The sequence below is a fragment of the Nansenia antarctica genome (genome assembly GCF_963989245.1).
Source record: "Nansenia antarctica genome assembly, chromosome: 2".
NCBI lineage: Eukaryota > Metazoa > Chordata > Actinopteri > Argentiniformes > Microstomatidae > Nansenia > Nansenia antarctica.
Window position 1 is genome coordinate 25237108 of NC_137675.1, and position 20111 is coordinate 25257218.

Consider the following 20111-nt stretch of genomic DNA (forward strand, 5'->3'; position numbering starts at 1 on the left):
CTAATTATGTGTAGTTATGTGTTTTTAGCATGTTGATGTTCTCTCAGCATGTTGTGATATTATAAAAATGCAGTTAGATGTTCGTAGCTATGTGCCATTCTTAGCCGCTAGCTGTTAGCAGCGTTTGTTGTGACTTTTCTCCCATTCTGTGTTTGAGGTGTACCAACATTCAAATACTTGTGTCGTCTTCAATTTCTGTCAGATTTCAATGTATGACACATCATTTGAAAGCTTACAATCTGTAGTTTCAGAATATGTAAAAAACGGAGAGTTTATGTAGGCAACTGATTGATGAAAACATTGTCTGGCGTCACATTTGGCAAATAAGTGGGTGTTGGGGTAGTTGTACCCCTAATACAGGTATAAGACTTAAGAATATCCTCTGAAAAAGTGTTTTATTGGAAAGATTGACCCCCAAAACATAGGAAAAGACACCAAATATGTTGGATAGGTATACATAGGCCCTCCAATATTAACACCATTTTACCCAGATGGCGTCACTCTAAAACATTGTTTAACCTCTTTTGACCTTGAAAAAGTATGATCCAATAAATTAATCAAGTAAGACTTTTAATATATGATGCAGGAGGGTATTAGGAACAATAAAAACTATGAAACATTACTATTGCAATTTCTCCTGGGTTGGGCCTTTTTTTTAGTTAGATTGACTGGACTATTTGGCAAATTGCCAGTCTCGGGGCTACTTTGACTGAACGTGCACACCGGAAGGTGCACACTGACATGACAAGTTGGGGTGTGTGACTGTGTTTGTCGCTCATCAATCAAGCAACCCCACCCATATCGTAACAGGGTGACTCCCTCCCACACCCAATGACACAAACTAATAGGAGTGATAATAAGAATTTGTGTGTGTGTGTGTGTGTGTGTGTGTGTGTGTGTGTGTGTCTGTATGTGTGTGTTTGTATCTGTGTGTATGTAGAGTCATGGACCAAAATATTGGCACCCCTGCTCTTCTGTCAGATAATGCACCACTTTGCTGTTGTTGCAATTGTTGCAATTACAAATGCTTTGGTATTTGTATGTTTATTTCTTTTGTTTGCATTTGGAATAACACAAAAAAGCAGAGAAAAAAAAAGCCAAATCTATGATTCCACACAGAATCCAGAAAACCGTGTGCGGTTGTGTGTATGGTTGTGTGTAACAGTTATGTAACTACTGTCTGTGTTTCGGTTGTGTTCTCTAGGACGGGAGTCAGCCTGCGGAGGACAACGCCCCTCCCAAGTCACCCAGGCTCTGTCCCATGTCCAAAAAGATGGTAAGACACATCTGTCTGTACAGCTGACTGCAGTAGGCTTACATATCCCCCACCAAGCCAAACATTTCACATTAATAAAAAAAAAACATGATGGATTTCTATCAATATAGCAAATTGAATAGATATATATAGATTATAGATATATATGTATATATATATATATATCAGGGTTTCCGTTAGAAAAAATTGCCGCCGGACATCGTGTCCGGGAAGATTTCGATTTACCGGACAAACGTGATATATTCCGGTCATCATATTAAAATATAAAAAAAAATCAAAATCAAATTTTTGTTTTTTTTTCAAAATCTAATATAGCTGTTTGTCGCGGTGATTACTGTTGTGTAGCGGCCTATATATGCCATGTAATGTCTATTTCTCATCCGATACGATTAGATGCGAGCTATATAATATAATAATATAACATGATTCGCATGCGCGCTATGCCATTATGTCCAGCGCTGAACGGGCGCCTCACTGGGAACTGAACAGACAGCATCGATCAATGAACGGACTCCACATTACGTTAACTGAAGTTTGTTAAATTGTTTGGGATTAATGTGAGTTTTCTATTTTCTCTTTCCAGTTTTACCCTTTTTTTTATCAATAAAACAACGTCATTTCTATAACCAGGGGGGTATTCCATCAACATCGCTAAAAGAAAATCCAGGTTTAGTCTGACAAAGTCTCGCGAGGGTTCCTAAAAATATACAGGCATATTCCGATAAATCTTGCGAGAGTTATCAAAAATAAGCCAGGATTTTCCTTTAGCGACGTTGATGGAATACCCCCCAGGTCTCGCTGGTTGGGAAGGCATTTCGTTTAGCTGCCTGTCAAATCATACTTAATCGGACTCGGGAGTATGACAATGAGGAGAACATAACTGTTTTTGTATGTCGTCCTGAAGACCGGCTGTTAGATCATATCGCTGAAGTTTGTCTCCATAGTGTAAATGTTGTCCGTTTCGTTTGTTATCCTTGTTATTGTGCGATAAAGTTAAGGCGCTCCGCTTCGGGACACCATTTTCAGCTGAGCAACACACACACACAACACTGCCCGAGAGAGAAGGACCCGCCCCCTTTAGTTAGCCTATAGGCCAACTAAAGGGGGCGGGTCCTTCTCTCTCGGGCAGGCTAACTAAAGGGGGCGGGTCCTTCTCTCTCGGGCAGGCTAACTAAAGGGGGCGGGTCCTTCTCTCTCGGGCAGTGTTGTGCGTGTATGAGTGTGTGTGTGTTTGGTGCTCAGCTGAAAATGGTGGCCCGAAGCCAAAATTCGCTAAAGCGAATTGTATTCAAATTGTGCTTAGAGGGAGTTATTTTCACCGGACATTATGTCCGACGAGTTTTCAATTTGTCGGACTTCAACAAATTTTACCGGACAAAGACCGGTAATTACCGGTTAACGGAAACCCTGATATATATATATATCCAAACAGATGGTAAGACTGTCTGTAGAGCTGACTGCAGTACACCAAGCCAAACATTTCACTTTAAAAACATGATGGATTTTGCATACTGTGAAGCTTTGATGTTTATTAGCGCATGATATTCAGTCATACTGTCCACATTTCATTGAAAAAAACAACCACCATCATCTAGGTTCCTCATTTGTTACCCAAAGAGCGCCAACGAATGGAAAACAAGACCAGAATAATACTGTTGGCACAGCAAAGGAGGAATGCTTTAGGAAGTACAGCTCGACAAGCCTACCATTCTGTCCCCCGTGCCGCATTGGGCCACAGTGACCACATCCTCATACACCTGATCCCTCGCTACAGGCAGAGGTTAAACCTCTCTAAGCCTGTTGTACGGCGCTTCAGGGTGTGGTCCAGTGAGGCATGTGAGCGACTCTGCGCCTGGTTGGAGAGTGCAGGCTGTGACCAGGACTTGGTGGAGTGGGCGGGGCCAGAGGCTGGTAACAATCTGGATGTATACACAGACACTGTTACATCATTTATCAGCTTTGGCGAGGAGGTGTGTGTCCCCCTCCGCTCCAGGAAGTCTTTCAACAACGACAAGCCCTGGTTTTCATCCCAACTAAGGCGTCTGAGGTCAGAGAAGGAGTTGGCTAGGCGCAGTGGGGACGTGGACCGGGTCAAGCAGGCCAAGTACAGGTTCGCCAAAGCGGTGAAGGAGGCGAAGCATCGCTTTTCGGAGAAGCTGCAGCAACAGCTCTCTGAGGGGGATTCCGCCTCCGTCTGGAAAGGCCTAAAGACCATCACCAACTACAAACCCAAGTCCCCGCTGATGTCCGACAACCTCCCTCTCGCTAACGAGCTGAACGAGTTCTACTGTAGGTTTGAGAAATAGAGGTTCCCGCCCACCCCCGCCCTCTCCCTCCACCCCCCACCGGCTACAACCACCACCCCTGTCCCCCAGGGGGGCCAATGTCCCTCCTGCTACCCCCACCCTCCCCCCTCACGAAGAAGGCCCAGAAGAGGATGTTCTTCCTCCGGCAGCTGAGGAAATTCAGGCTGCCGAGGTCCATGATGGTCCAGTTTTACACGGCCATCATAGAGTCCATCCTCACCCACTCCATCATCACCTGGTTCCCTGCTGCAACGACCAAGGACAAGGCCAAGTTGCAGCGGGTGTTACGTTCAGCAGAGAGGGTGATCGGCTGTCCCTTGCCCTCCCTCAACTCCCTGCATGACACCAGGGCTCTGAGGAGGGCAAGGAAGATCATGGCAGACCCCTTCCACCCCGGCCACGGCCTCCTCACCCTGCTTCCCTCTGGAAGAAGGTTGCGGCTGCCTAAGGCACTGAAGGCCCGCCACAGGCTCAGTTTCTTCCCCTCAGCCGCCAGGCTGATAAATGACTCTGGCTTCCCCCTCCCCCCCGCCCCCAAGTCTGCCCAGGACTGAATATGCACTGGACTCACTGTAAAAACTCTGCACTGCACTTTATATATGTTGCACTATCCAATGCACTGTTGTCTGTCCTGTGTTGTCCTGTTTTTTGCATTTGTTTTTGTATACACGTGAAAAAAAAGTATAAACGCACTTACTGTAATGCCAAAGCAAATTCCTATATGTGTATGCATAATGGCAATAAACGTTATCTGAATCTGAATCTGAATCTGAATCTGAAAGAAAAGGGGAAGCAAGGAGACATGAAGCTTAATGGTCTCGTCATTCCTCCTTCATCTACTTCTCCTGTTAGTCACATGCAGCATGTCTATGATGGGCCACAGCCGGATGGCCTAGGAATAGAATAGAATAAAAATCCCTTTTCCGATTAGAAAAGTTTTAAGTCACAAGACCCTTTGTGTCCCTTGCACTAGAATGACACCAGAATGTCATATGAACGTGATGTCCATAGGTTAAGTAATGTGTGTGTGTGTGTGTGTGTGTGTGTGTGTGTGTGTGTGTGTGTGTGTGTGTGTGTGTGTCAGGGACGTGCCGTCCATATAAGCAGGGTAAGCAGTGCTTACCCAACGAAAAAAGAAAAAAGGACCGTGAAAATATTAAAATAAAAGTGCTTGTAACCGTTTGTTTGTTTTCATTAAAAGAGTCGTATTTTAGGTCCCAGGGCAGCAGGAGTCATTCATTTTGATGTTGCATTTTTAGCGCCACCTGTAGGAGTAAAGCACTTCCTACTCTGCATTATAAGCACAGTAAAGCACTCCTCTCTCTGCTTTCCCTCGCGTACATTCGAATGCGTGAAAATGTCTTTTTACTTTTTTTCCGATGCCTCAGCCCGTTGTTTAATGTGACCAGGGTAAGCATGCTTTCAGCCAATCAGAGTAGTTCTTTCATTCCGATAAGAGCTACTGATTGGCTATCATTTTCAAGTTCACAAGTTCACATAGTTCACACTACTTTCTCTCGCCCGGCAGAATAGTTTATGCTAGCTCAAACGATCTAATCAATAAGGATAACTTGCGAATATGGACATTACTGTCAGTGTCAGCGACCTAAAGGGATTTTGTAGACTGGACTTTCCAAACTGCAACAGGCGAGTGACTTTTACACTAAAGTGACAGAGGTGTTCCTTCGCAAGGAGAGGCGAATGGACCTCGTTTTCAAGTAAAGGTAAGATATCATTTTTACATTTACGTCATGGCTTCTTTGCTGGTTTATATGATTTATATGATTCGCGAGGCTGGTGGCGATCTGTGCTTGTTTAGCTATATGGTTTGGGTACTTCTGTGCTGCTGGTTATGGTTTCTTATTTAAGACTTCCTCTGCTTATACCTTTGAATGTCGGCCTGTGCCGTCGTGTTTGGAGAGAGAGCTGCTTAATCAATCGCTGAGATAGGCCTAATGTCGCTGTCCGTGACATTGGTTCTGGACCAAAAGTGTTTGAGAGAGATAGAGAGGGAGGGTTTGTGATGTGATGTCAAGTGCTTGTGTGACAAAGTGTGAAAAGAAAGTGTGTTGTGAGTTTAGTATGGAGGTTGGAAACGGTGTGTGTCTGTGTTGTGCGTGTGTGCGTTAACTGCGTTTGCAATGAGCACCCCTGATATAGTCGAAACTGGCAACTTTTTTTTTTTTTTGGTAATCTGATCACAAAGTGACACTACCGTTTATTAGCGGGTTCTAGGGCATCAAAATTGCATTTCCTTGAAACTGCGTTCACTGATAGCGTGTATGTCTAACGTCTATATTTTATGCTTACCCAATCTAAAAGCTCACGGCACGTGCCTGGTGTGTGTGTGTGTGTGTGTGTGCATGCATGTGTGCGCGCATGTGTGGGTGTGTCTGTGTGTGTGTGCATGTGCATGTGAGTGTGCATGTGTATGTGTGTGTGTGTGTGTGTGTGTGTCTGTGTCTGTGTTATGTATAAACATGATCTGGGCTTATGTAAGCCGTATGGAATGACACACTGTCTTGTTGTTCCCACAGAGCTCCGCCAGTGGTGTTGTTCCTTACCTGGGCACCTACCTGACTGTCCTTACCATGCTGGATACCGCCCTCACAGACACCGTGGAGGTACAAAAGAGGAACAGAACGACTTTATGGATTTCCCCGTGACGGACGTGGCAGAGCAGTTAACCAGATTGGACGCTGTAAGTGTCAATCACCTCCATGACCCCTGCAACCTTTAAAAGAAAAAAAAAGATTTACAAAGCTCACAAAGCTTCCCCTCTTTCTCTCTCTACCATGCATCTCTCTTTCTCTCTTTCCCCCCTCCCTCCATGCTTCTCTCTTTCTCTCCCTCCCTCCACCCTTCTCTCTTTCTCTCCCTCCCTCCCCCCTTCTCTCTTTCTCTCCCTCCCTCCCATCCTTCTCTCTTTCTCTCTCTACCATACATCTCTCTTTCTCTTCCTCCCTCCCTCCTTCCCTCCATCCTTCTCTCTTTCTCTCCTTCCCTCCATCCATCTCTCCCTCCCTCCCTCCATCCTTCTCTCTTTCCCTTCCTCCCTCCCTCCCTCCCTCCTTCTCTCTTCCTCTCCTAGGAGCTGTTTGTCAGAGTGGTTCCGTTCCAGTGTCTGGGCTGCGTTTGGTCCCAGAGAGACAAGAAGAACCTGGCGCCCAGCGTCCGCGCCACCGTGGCCCAGTTCAACGCCGTCACCAACCGGGTCATCACCTCGCTCCTGTGCCCCTCCAACCCTCACCACGCCCCCTCGCCTCCCACCCCCCCCCTCCACCCCCGTCCCCGGCTCCCCACTCTTCTCCCCCCGCGCTCGCTCCGCCCATCGGGCCCGGGTCATCGAGAGGTGGATCGCCATTGCACAGGTCAGCAAAGCACAGCCATAGAGAGAGCGTTGTTTTAGATATAAATAATAATAATAATAATACTAGCTTTAATTTACACCCTTCTCTCTTTCTGTACCTCTAACCCACTGCTACTGTATGTCATGTTTTGTAATGCATTTAATGAATGCATTTAATGAATCCCATCTCAGACTTTTAGGTGGTCAGAATAGCATGTAATTTTGCTACCATTTTGGCTTATTCTAATAATAATAATAATAATAATAATAGTAGCTTAGATTTATATAGCGCCTTTCTCAAACCCAAGGCCGCTTATTCTCCGTTCTCTTAGTGATTTACTAATATTTATTAGCTTCTTTTGCTACCTTTAGTTCTGACATGATGGCATTACTCACTGTGTGTACAAAACAAGGTAGCCCGCACTCACTTTTCGTTGCTCCAATTTTTATTTAGCAAGCAGCAAGTAAAAATAGACGTTTCGACCGTGAGGTCTTCTTCAGTATAGCAGGAAACAGAAAACAATGTCTTTTTTAGACAAATGTGACATTGACAATCATTAGCCCCACCTGGTGTGTTGGAGCACGTATCAGTGTAGACATGATTTAGAACAAGATTCACAAAAAATTACATGATTACATAGTATTGTTTTTTTCTTCTTTTTCTTTTTTGTATAAACATACAATATTTAGAAAATATACCTCTCCAAGGAAATCAGATCCTAACTTGATTTCAACCTTCATGTTGACTACATCACCAAAAACACAAACACATTTTCATAGACAGGCTATATTCAAATTTGATTTCAACCTTCATGTTGACTACATCACCAAAAACACAAACAAATGTTCATAGACAGGCTATACTAAAATTTTCATAGACAGGCTATACTCATAGACCCTCTGTTTTACAAAAAAGGCTTGATATCGAAGTCTTCATTTAAGCCTACAGGTGCCATTGTTTTCAAGTAGTCAATCCACCACACTTCTCTTTTTAGGAGAAGATTATCTATGTCACCTCCCCGTCTGGGGTAATGCACTTTTTCAATTCCTAGATATCTTAAAGATGAGACATTGTGCTTTGCCTGTTTAAAGTGTACCGCTACTGGACTTTTCTCGTCCCCATTACGAATAGTGCTCCTGTGTTCCGCAATGCGGGTCTTTAAGGCCCGTGTAGTTTTTCCGACATAAGCTTTTCCACAGGGACACTTGAGCATGTAAATAACATGAGTAGTTGAGCAGGTTATTTTTCCTTCTATTTTAACCTGTTGTCCTGTAGTAGGATGATAAAAGAAATTACATTTTTCCGTAAAGTGACACTGGGCACAAGACCCACAGCGTCTGTTCCCATCAGGTAAATCATCTAAGAAAGTATGCATTTTCTTGGGCGGCAAGTCAGACTTCACCACAATGTCTCTAATATTAGGTGCCCTTCTATACACTAGACAGGGGGGTACCTGAAACGATTTATCTAGTGTTGGATCCGAACTCAGCAGATGCCAATGTTTTTTTATCGTTTTTTTCAAAAAGTTACCAAGAGGTGAGTATTGTGTCACACATAGCACTGGTTGTACTGTATTTTCTTTTTTATTAGTCTGCAAGCACTCATCTTGAGTCTTCAGACTAACTTTCTCAGCTGCTTTGTCTACAATGTCCTGTGTATCCTCTGCTTGTAAACATATTTTTCAAAGTCTCTGTCTGTTCCTGGAATGACTTCTCTGTACTGCAGATCCTCCGGATTCTATAGAACTGGCTAATAGGTAAACAGTTTTTTAAAGGAGTAGGATGAAACGAATCACTTTTCAATAAAGAGTTTCTATAACAAGGTTTTCTATATACATCTGTTTGGAATGTACCATTTTGTCTTGTGATACTAATATCCCAAAAATTTACTTGGTGCTGGTCATGCTCCATAGTACATTTTAGATGTTCATTTTTCACATTTAGAAAGTTAAAGAAATTAAGTAGTGTCGTTTCATCCCCTGTCCACAGTATACAGATGTCATCAATATATCTCTTCCACATTTTGATGTAGGGTAGAAACACATTTTCCGTCGAGTTAAATACATAGTTCTGTTCAAAAAGACCCATATATATATTCGCTATGGACGGGCTGGCTTTGCTGCCCATACTCACACCCTTGATTTGTAGATAGTTCTCGTCTTGGAACATGAAGTAGTTGTGTGTGAGTAGAGTCTCAGTCAGCTCAATAAGAACATGAGTTTCTGGTTTCGAACCTGGTGGTCGCTGGTTCAGGAACAGAGTCAGAGCTTCTAGGGCCCCTGTATGGGGTACTGAGGTGTACAGGGATTCCACATCAAAACAGGCCATGTAGGTCACAGCAGTTGGATCTTGGATAGATTTTAGAGTCTTCAATAGGTCCGTTGAATCCTGTGTAAAGGATGGGAGAGATTTCACTATTGGTTGTAGGAAAAAATCCACAAAGGAAGATATATTTTCAGTGAGAGATCCTATTGCTGCCACTATTGGTCTACCTTTTGGCTGGATCGGATCTTTATGCACTTTGGGTAGGCAGTAGAATACTGGAGTGATTGGGTGTTCAATTTTTAGAAACTCATATTCCTTTTTGGTCAAAAGGTCATTGTCCAACCAGTTTTGTAGTTGTTGATGAATCTCATTTTTGAAAACAGATGTTGGATTTCCCGACAGTTTTCTATAGTGTTTTTCATCTCTTAGTTGGCGGTGTATTTCTTTTTCATAGTCACTCCTGTTTGGAACTACTATCGCTCCTCCTTTGTCTGCATTTTTAATAATCAATGATGTATCTTTTGACAGTGTATTCAGTGCCTCCCTTTCATCTTTAGTTAGATTGTTATACACCTTATATTCTTTTCTCTTCTTAAAAGAGTTTCTAACATCTTGTTCCACAAGTCTGCAGTATGTATCAATAGATGCATTTCTATGCTTGGGTGGAATGAAGGTAGATCTCTTCCGGAATTTATTCGAATATTCTGGTGATTTAGTTTCAGTTATAGAGTCTGTTGTAGTTGGCTGGATAGCCGGTCCATAACCGAAATCAAAAATGAATTGGAGGAATATAAAAACAAAGTGGAGAAGGAAACTAAAGCTAAGAAAGTTTGGAAATTTCAAAGAGATGCCAAGGCTTATGAAAACAATGAAGTATATATGTGGAGGATATCGAAAGAAAAGAGGGAAAAGAATCTCCTTACAAACACGAACTCTGTGATTCACTCCTCTACAACAGATTTGGACACCACCTCGGAGACAAGCGGACCTACATCCTACGGTGCCACTTTTTTAGAAAGAGGCGACGGCCGGAACCGAGGAGACCAGACGACACGACGAGGACGAGGAAGAAATGCCGCAGGGGGCAGAGGAAAACGGGGAGGCGAAAGGACCTACTACGGGACCCGCAACTCCACCAGGAGATGATCAACATTATGAACTTGAGCGACAAGTCTCTCCACTGCATGTGAGTCAGCTCTTAAAAAAGGTTTATCTTTTGTACCAACGACTGACTGCAATGAGTTCAACACTATTATTGACTTTCATAAGTTTTTTCGATCCATAAGATTAAAGGATTTTTTAAAGAGTAACAAGGTTGATATGCCAACTACAACAGACTCTATAACTGAAACTAAATCACCAGAATATTCGAATAAATTCCGGAAGAGATCTACCTTCATTCCACCCAAGCATAGAAATGCATCTATTGATACATACTGCAGACTTGTGGAACAAGATGTTAGAAACTCTTTTAAGAAGAGAAAAGAATATAAGGTGTATAATAATCTAACTAAAGATGAAAGGGAGGCACTGAATACACTGTCAAAAGATACATCATTGATTATTAAAAATGCAGACAAAGGAGGAGCGATAGTAGTTCCAAACAGGAGTGACTATGAAAAAGAAATACACCGCCAACTAAGAGATGAAAAACACTATAGAAAACTGTCGGGAAATCCAACATCTGTTTTCAAAAATGAGATTCATCAACAACTACAAAACTGGTTGGACAATGACCTTTTGACCAAAAAGGAATATGAGTTTCTAAAAATTGAACACCCAATCACTCCAGTATTCTACTGCCTACCCAAAGTGCATAAAGATCCGATCCAGCCAAAAGGTAGACCAATAGTGGCAGCAATAGGATCTCTCACTGAAAATATATCTTCCTTTGTGGATTTTTTCCTACAACCAATAGTGAAATCTCTCCCATCCTTTACACAGGATTCAACGGACCTATTGAAGACTCTAAAATCTATCCAAGATCCAACTGCTGTGACCTACATGGCCTGTTTTGATGTGGAATCCCTGTACACCTCAGTACCCCATACAGGGGCCCTAGAAGCTCTGACTCTGTTCCTGAACCAGCGACCACCAGGTTCGAAACCAGAAACTCATGTTCTTATTGAGCTGACTGAGACTCTACTCACACACAACTACTTCATGTTCCAAGACGAGAACTATCTACAAATCAAGGGTGTGAGTATGGGCAGCAAAGCCAGCCCGTCCATAGCGAATATATATATGGGTCTTTTTGAACAGAACTATGTATTTAACTCGACGGAAAATGTGTTTCTACCCTACATCAAAATGTGGAAGAGATATATTGATGACATCTGTATACTGTGGACAGGGGATGAAACGACACTACTTAATTTCTTTAACTTTCTAAATGTGAAAAATGAACATCTAAAATGTACTATGGAGCATGACCAGCACCAAGTAAATTTTTGGGATATTAGTATCACAAGACAAAATGGTACATTCCAAACAGATGTATATAGAAAACCTTGTTATAGAAACTCTTTATTGAAAAGTGATTCGTTTCATCCTACTCCTTTAAAAAACTGTTTACCTATTAGCCAGTTCTATAGAATCCGGAGGATCTGCAGTACAGAGAAGTCATTCCAGGAACAGACAGAGACTTTGAAAAATATGTTTACAAGCAGAGGATACACAGGACATTGTAGACAAAGCAGCTGAGAAAGTTAGTCTGAAGACTCAAGATGAGTGCTTGCAGACTAATAAAAAAGAAAATACAGTACAACCAGTGCTATGTGTGACACAATACTCACCTCTTGGTAACTTTTTGAAAAAAACGATAAAAAAACATTGGCATCTGCTGAGTTCGGATCCAACACTAGATAAATCGTTTCAGGTACCCCCCTGTCTAGTGTATAGAAGGGCACCTAATATTAGAGACATTGTGGTGAAGTCTGACTTGCCGCCCAAGAAAATGCATACTTTCTTAGATGATTTACCTGATGGGAACAGACGCTGTGGGTCTTGTGCCCAGTGTCACTTTACGGAAAAATGTAATTTCTTTTATCATCCTACTACAGGACAACAGGTTAAAATAGAAGGAAAAATAACCTGCTCAACTACTCATGTTATTTACATGCTCAAGTGTCCCTGTGGAAAAGCTTATGTCGGAAAAACTACACGGGCCTTAAAGACCCGCATTGCGGAACACAGGAGCACTATTCGTAATGGGGACGAGAAAAGTCCAGTAGCGGTACACTTTAAACAGGCAACGCACAATGTTTCATCTTTAAGATATCTAGGAATTGAAAAAGTGCATTACCCCAGACGGGGAGGTGACATAGATAATCTTCTCCTAAAAAGAGAAGTGTGGTGGATTGACTACTTTACTAACAATGGCACCTGTAGGCTTAAATGAAGACTTCGATATCAGGCCCTTTTTGTAAAACAGAGGGTCTATGAGTATAGCCTGTCTATGAAAATTTGAGTATAGCCTGTCTATGAACATTTGTTTGTGTTTTTGGTGATGTAGTCAACATGAAGGTTGAAATCAAATTTGAATATAGCCTGTCTATGAAAATGTGTTTGTGTTTTTGGTGATGTAGTCAACATGAAGGTTGAAATCAAGTTAGGATCTGATTTCCTTGGAGAGATATATTTTCTAAATCTTGTATGTTTATACAAAAAAGAAAAAGAAGAAAAAAACAATACTATGTAATCATGTAATTTTTTGTGAATCTTGTTCTAAATCATGTCTACACTGATACGTGCTCCAACACACCAGGTGGGGCTAATGATTGTCAATGTCACATTTGTCTAAAAAAGACATTGTTTTCTGTTTCCTGCTATACTGAAGAAGACCTCACGGTCGAAACGTCTATTTTTACTTGCTGCTTGCTAAATAAAAATTGGAGCAACGAAAAGTGAGTGCGTGCTACCTTGTTTTGTACTAAATATTACTGCACTGTCAGTTATAGCTCAGCACCGAAGACAGGAGGATGTGCGTTATTTTTTCTCTAAATTACTCACTGTGTGCCCAATGGCAACTTTTTTCTCTGTTCACAGGGTGGACTCATCAACTTTGAGAAGCGCGTAAGTGTCTCCCTCTAGAGGTTCTTCAAAGAACTACAGCCACTCGATGCCATTAACCCACCTCAGTAACATAAACCACCGTACGGTGTGAGAGAGAGAGAGAGACATAATCATGACCATTATGTTCTCACCTGTCTCTTAACAGGAGTTTGAGATCCTGTCCCAGATTCACCAGCTCCAGACTTCGTGTTCCCAGTACAACCTCCCAGTCCACCCTGGTATCTCTGCCTGGCTACAGGCCCACACGCTGCTCACAGACCAGGAGAGGTGAGAGAGAGACTCACACACACATGCTTTGTTTAGACTGGGGGAGTCAATATATCTGTCTAGTCTGTGGCAGACATTCAAGTGATTTTTAAAAAACATAATGTTTCATGTATGTTTTATACTGTATATTTCTATGTATTTTGTATTTTCGAATTTTGTAACAGTTTTTAAATTTGTTGTTGTACGGCGACCTTGAGTGCCATGAAAGGCGCCTTATAAAATAAATGTATTATTATTATTATGTGTCTATATGCATCATGCTTTGTAACAAACAACCCTCGATGAGAAAGATGGAAAATAATTGAGGACTAATATTGAGGAAAATATATATATTTTTCAACCTTTGACATTTGAAGTCCCAGTCTGACCCTTCTCTCTCTCCGTCCCTCCCCTCCCCAGCTATGAGCTGTCCCGTGACCTGGAGCCCCCCGTGGACCCCAACCCCAACTCCCCCAGTTCCTGGAGCCACCGCCTGTTGGCCAAGAAGCTCAACTCGTACGTTTGTCTCCCTGACCCTTGACCCCTGTCTGCCCCTTAAGAAGCCAGAGGACATCCCCGCCTACCCCATCTTCTCTTCACTCAGCCGGGCCCTCAGGTTAGAGTTGTTGGTGGTGGTGTGTGTGTGTGTGTGTGTGTGTGTGTGTGTGTGTGTTTTTTACATTTTCAAGTTTCAAGTTTATTGTTATGTGACTTTACACAATTTCGTGAGATGTGTAGTGAGAGTAAAATTATTGTGTGTGTGTGTGTGCGCATGTGTGTGTGTGTGTTTGTCAATAGTCACAAAGAGATAGCAAGTTATTGCATATATAAATTGATTTGCTTTGAGTAATGAGATATACTTTGACCCTACCCTTATGATGAGTTCCTCTATCACATTCCCTGCTCTCTCATTGACCCTCTTATTCTTAATCGTCAGGGGTAGTGGTGGCCTAGTGGATAGTGAGTAAGAAGGTCATGAGTTCAAATCCCACCTGGGAACACCACCACTAGTGTGCCCTTGAGTAAGGCACTTAGCCCTAAGTTACTCCAGGGAGACTGTCCCTGTACTAGTCTCTAATTGTAAGTCACTTTAGATAAAAAGTGTCTGCTAAGTTGTTCAAATGTACGATCATCTGCCCAGGTACCACACTGGCTCCCTCGCCTTTGGGTCCCTCATCCTGTCCCTGGTCCAGGTCATCAGGGTCGTCCTGGAGTACCTGGACCACAAGCTCAAAGGTGAGATTTTGTTGAGTGTAGGGATGGGACGATTATCGTTTTTATCGTTAATCGCGATAAAAACACCCACGATAACTTAATCGTGGAGAATTTTAATTATTTGAATAATCGTCATAATCGTATGTTATGAATAAACTGTGTTTAACAAATGTCTGGCGCTATTTTTCAGCCTAGTCTACATTACTTTTGCAGTCAAGTTAGCGACTGTTACTGTAATATAATTGCAATTCCTCACATGAGCCGCGCGCACAACGGTACGCTCCCCGCGGCTGCTATCAGACTGGCCGCGGGAGTGAGTGTTGAGGGAGAGAGGAGACGGCAACCCTCGCTCGCCATAGACTGTATCCCTACTCGTCTCTCCTGAGCTTTTGACTAATTAAGTCGCCAAGGGGCTCTGGAAGTTGGCAACACTGGGAGTGCGTTCTTTAAACTTCCTTGGGTACGTTAATGAAAGGTGCTGATTGGCCGAAAAGGAATTGCTCTTTCTTAACCCTTAGAGGGCTGGGGCTATTTGAGCCATTTTTGTCATACTTAGGATTTTGACCTCATATACCACATTAAGGACCCGGATTATGGCCAGAGATACGTGCCACTAGAAGCTGAATTTGAATTACTGACTTTAAATGTCCTAAAAATACAACAAAATCTAAGTTAAGTGATTACAGTGTGTTTTATTGGTCTGAGAGAGAGAGAGAGAGAGAGAGAGAGAGAGAGAGAGAGAGAGAGAGAGAGAGAGAGAGAGAGAGAGAGAGAGAGAGAGAGAGAGAGAGAGAGAGAGAGAGAGAGAGAGAGAGAGAGAGAGAGAGAGAGAGAGAGAGAGAGAGAGAGAGAGAGAGAGAGAGAGAGAGAGAGAGAGAGAGAGAGAGAGAGAGAGAGAGAGAGAGAGAGAGAGAGAGAGAGAGAGAGAGAGAGAGAGAGAGAGAGAGAGAGAGAGAGAGAGAGAGAGAGAGAGAGAGAGAGAGAGAGAGAGAGAGAGAGAGAGAGAGAGAGAGAGAGAGAGAGAGAGGGGGGGAGTGTGTGTTCCCCATCATCCCTCAGGGGGATCCACAATCTCTTCAGTCCTACAGGGTCTCCCAGCAGGGGCGGGGGTGTGTACAGGGTCTCCCAGCAGGGGCCAGGGTGTGTACAGGGTCTCCCAGCAGGGGCGGGGGTGTGTACAGGGTCTCCCAGCAGGGGCCAGGGTGTGTACAGGGTCTCCCAGCAGGGGCGGGGGTGTGTACAGGGTCTCCCAGCAGGGGCCAGGGTGTGTACAGGGTCTCCCAGCAGGGGCGGGGTACCTTGGAGTCGTTGGCGGACTGCTGTATGACCTCGGGAACATTTTATTTTTTTAATTCTCGCGATAATATCGTGGATCGCGATTATTTTGCCCACGATAATCGTGACATGACATTTTCTAATCGTCCCACCCCTAGTTTCTTGCTAGCTGTGCAAAGCTGTTACTTCCTGTTGGGGAGGAGTTATGTTCTCCTGTGGCCTGTAGGAACCAGATGTTGTGAGACAATGTTGTCACTGACTTCACCACTGTATTGCCACATATATATGTCACCTATTTAGGTCAAAGGCAAAAGTAGGACTTTAAAGAGAAATGCACTGTCGATCCTCCTCAATTCATTCCTGATACAGTGTGATGCTGAAAAAACTGCCTTTATCGAGGTACTATAATTATTATACAGGTACAATAAGGATTACAATAAGGATATACAGTTATACAGGTACAATAAGGATTACAATAAGGATATACAGTTATACAGTTACAATAAGGATTACAATAAGGATATACAGTTATACAGTTACAATAAGGATTACAATAAGCATACACAGTACAGTACAGTTTCTCTACTGTAAAATTTTGTATTCCCTCTAGCATTGTGACTGCCAATGATTGCACCTGGTCCTAGCATAGATTCGTTTTTTCTTAACGTTGACTGATATATTGATGATTCACTTACTTAGACAAATGTACTTGTTGTAAGTCACTTTTGGATTAAGGTGTCTGCTAAATGTCTAAAATGTAAAACGTAAAATGTAAGCAACAGTGTTTCTAACGCCAGGCCAATGTTCTCTCTGGTCTGTTCCTGTTTGTGCCTTCAACCGCTAGCTGCCCAGAACAAGTGTGCCAGATTCATGCTCAGCTGTCTGAAGTGCTGCTTCTGGTGCCTGGAGAAATTCATCAAGTTCCTCAACAGGAACGCCTACATCATGGTGTGTGACTGTGGACCAACGCCACTGAATCAATACAAGATCAATTATCATTAGAATTTGGCTGGTACATTTATAATAATAATAATAATAATAATAATAATAATAATACATGTATTTTATAAGGCGCCTTTCAAGGCACTCAAGGTCGCCATACAACAAATAAAAAAATAAACAGTTACAAAATTCAAATACAATAAAAAATCTGAGGAGAAATATACAGTATATACATAGCTAGCAGTAGGGGTGTAACGGATCACCTAACTCACGGATCGGATCGTGTCACGGATTTTGAGTCACGGATCGGATCATTTTTCGGATCAACACAAAACATATATATTTTCCTTGAATTCTGTAAAAACACCACTTTTAATGTGTGAAACAAAAAAACAACATTCAAGATGTCAAAACTGATATATATATCACATATATATATATAACATCTATATATAACAACATATATATATAACAACATATATATAACATCACTGCTGCAAAGTAACAGAGTACTTTTTTTGTGTGTTTACACAATCACCCAGGCTGCTTAGCGGGTGATATGACGTGATATAATTGGGACAGAGATGAGTGAATGAATGTTGTTGTCAACTCAGTACACATGCAGAGAGTGAGAATAAAGCGCACATGATTGTTTTTCTACCGGTTACATTTGAATGAATGAATGGTCTTTATTGTCATTGCTACAGTACAGGTACCAAACAACGAAATTTAGGAGGGGTGGCTCCCCTGGTGTTAGGAAAGAAAAAAAGAAAAAAGAAAAAAAAAACGATTTTACTATTGATCCGCGGTACACATGCGTTCCGAACCGTGGAGGGCGATCCGAACGGATCACGGATTATCCGTGATCCGTTACACCCCTAGCTAGCAGTATATTATATTATTACAACAACGAACAAGAAACACAGCCGGTTGAGACTTAATTAAGCCTAATGATGAAGTTTAACTAATGTGAGAGATTCTGTTACTGAGGACCCTTGAATGTATGTATATTTGTTTATAACACCACCTATGGCTTTTTAGATCGCGATCTACGGCAAAAGCTTCTGCCCCTCAGCCAGAGATGCCTTCTTCCTCCTCATGAGGAACATCGTCAGGTGAGTGTCGAACCTCTGACACTTTAGGACCGTTGCTGGAGAGTATTACAATGTATTTCATCTCGGCTTCTAGGGAAAAAGTCAGTTGGTCCATCTGTTTGACTTCAATACAATTCATTTCTCTGTTCTCACTACAGGGTGGCTGTCTTGGACAAGGTGACTGATTTCCTGCTGTTTTTGGGAAAGCTCCTCATTGTTGGGATTGTGGGTATGTGAGGCTTGAGTCTACATATACATATGTAGTATACATTTCATCGCTAATACTTTCCGTCACTTTCTAGATAGCAAAGACATGAGATAGACACTTCCTTCCTTATTGATCACACGGCACTATCAGTACTGCTTCAAAAAAGGTTAACCAAAAGGTTATGACATTTATAGAAACAAAAGCAGAGAAACCAAGCAGAGAAACTTGATCAATAGCACTCTTTAGTAAAGTTCATCGTCGTACACCATCTTTGATATTTGCCAGCTACTGCAGCCTTCTGTCGTGGATATAATTGATTCTTAATAGATTTAGTAGAACTTACAAAGCACAAAGAGCTTAGATCAATTGTCTCCAAAGAGGCCTTTTATTAAGCCAAGTTACATGAGCGCAGAGATAAATGAGCAGACCAATAAGCAAGAAGCAATAGCCCAAAGCAAGAAGCAAGCAGGAAGCCCCCAACGATGGGTGCGACTCATCTTTATAGACCTGTCCCTGGTCATGAGGTCACTATTCTTGGGAACCAATCATATTATACAAATCTTTTAGTTATGGGCCCTGTCCTTAGTCAGAATTATTCACTGCGCCATAGATCTTGGCCCATCCCTTACAGGAAGGAAATGGGCCTTCCTTGAGTGCTAGATTCACCAAACTGTAGAGAGACTTACATTTCTCAGTATAACATGATATAAAACCACTACACTTCACTTCCTTCAAATCATAAGCCTTTCCTCTCTGTTCAGGAATCTGCTCGTTCTTCTTCTTCTCCGGGAGGATCAAGGCGGTAGAGCAGACCGCCCCCTCTCTCAACTACTACTGGGTTCCTATTCTGGTGAGGCAGAGTGCTTCAATAGCTCTTATAGACATTTCATATCAACGTATACCATTGTAGGTTGTTTACATGTTGATAACACTATACTATATATGCCTCTGTGCCCAGACCGTGGTGGTAGGCTCCTATCTCATCGCCCATGGATTCTTCAGCGTTTACGCCATGTGTGTGGACACACTCTTCCTCTGCTTCTGTGAGTAACACTCTATTTAGCGTCTTTATCTGAGATTCCCTTTACACTGTACCTGCCATGTTTCTGACTTTTTCGTCTCTTTGTCTCTTTCTCCCTTCTTCCCTTCTTCCCTTCTTTCTTTCACACTTCACGTTTTATTCTCACGCCTTCCTTCCTTTTCCACACTTTTTGGTTCTGTTGTATTTTTCCACTAACCCAATCAATGAAACATTAACCTCATAAAACACACACACACACACACACACACACACACACACTCACACTCAAAAGGCGAGGACCTGGAGAGAAATGACGGGTCTGAAGAAAGGCCATATTTCATGTCTGTGGAGCTCCACGAGATTCTCTCCAAAACAAAGATAGTGGAAGACGACAAAGATGGTGCAGAGCAGCCTACGGCAGCTACACAAGAATCCCTGCAAGCCGACCAAGTCACAGTCGAGGAGGAAATACCTCTCCAACAGCAGGAGGGTGGAGAGATCCAAATGAAACACCAAGATGTGCTCAAACAGGATCACGAAGAGGAGAAACCCCTGAAGGAAACCACTGAAGTAGAGGAACCACAAGAGGAGAAGTCTGAAGAGAAGGAACCGGAAGTTAAAGAGCCGGAAGTGAAGGAACCAGAGGAAGAAAAGGTGACGAAAGTGGACACGCCCGTAGAGAAGGACGCCCCGTCCGCAGAGCCTGCGAAAGAAGAGAAGGAGGAAAAGAAAGTGGAAGAGGAGAAACCCAAAGAGGGAGACCCTCCTACCACACCCCCTCCTACCACACCCCAGGAGTAGTTCAGCTGCAAGATATGGTTAAAGGATAAGGATGAGTGA

The 20111-nt window shown here is 42.6% G+C and overlaps 1 protein-coding gene across 1 annotated transcript in view; it reads left to right on the forward strand.

Moving 5' to 3' along the window:
- LOC308150014 (uncharacterized protein) overlaps positions 1-20072 on the forward strand; it is a gene marked incomplete at both ends in the record, with an annotated part of 40693 nt that extends 20621 nt beyond the window's left edge. The window contains 13 exons of the mRNA XM_080522887.1: positions 1205-1276; positions 6120-6206; positions 13244-13276; positions 13416-13537; positions 13937-14036; positions 14080-14132; positions 14658-14752; positions 16851-16954; positions 17990-18063; positions 18201-18271; positions 19012-19100; positions 19209-19293; positions 19564-20072. Coding sequence (XP_080379013.1) covers positions 1205-1276; positions 6120-6206; positions 13244-13276; positions 13416-13537; positions 13937-14036; positions 14080-14132; positions 14658-14752; positions 16851-16954; positions 17990-18063; positions 18201-18271; positions 19012-19100; positions 19209-19293; positions 19564-20072 — 1494 coding nt within the window. The remainder of the gene's footprint in view (positions 1-1204; positions 1277-6119; positions 6207-13243; positions 13277-13415; positions 13538-13936; positions 14037-14079; positions 14133-14657; positions 14753-16850; positions 16955-17989; positions 18064-18200; positions 18272-19011; positions 19101-19208; positions 19294-19563) is intronic.
- Positions 20073-20111: the final 39 nt, after the last annotated feature.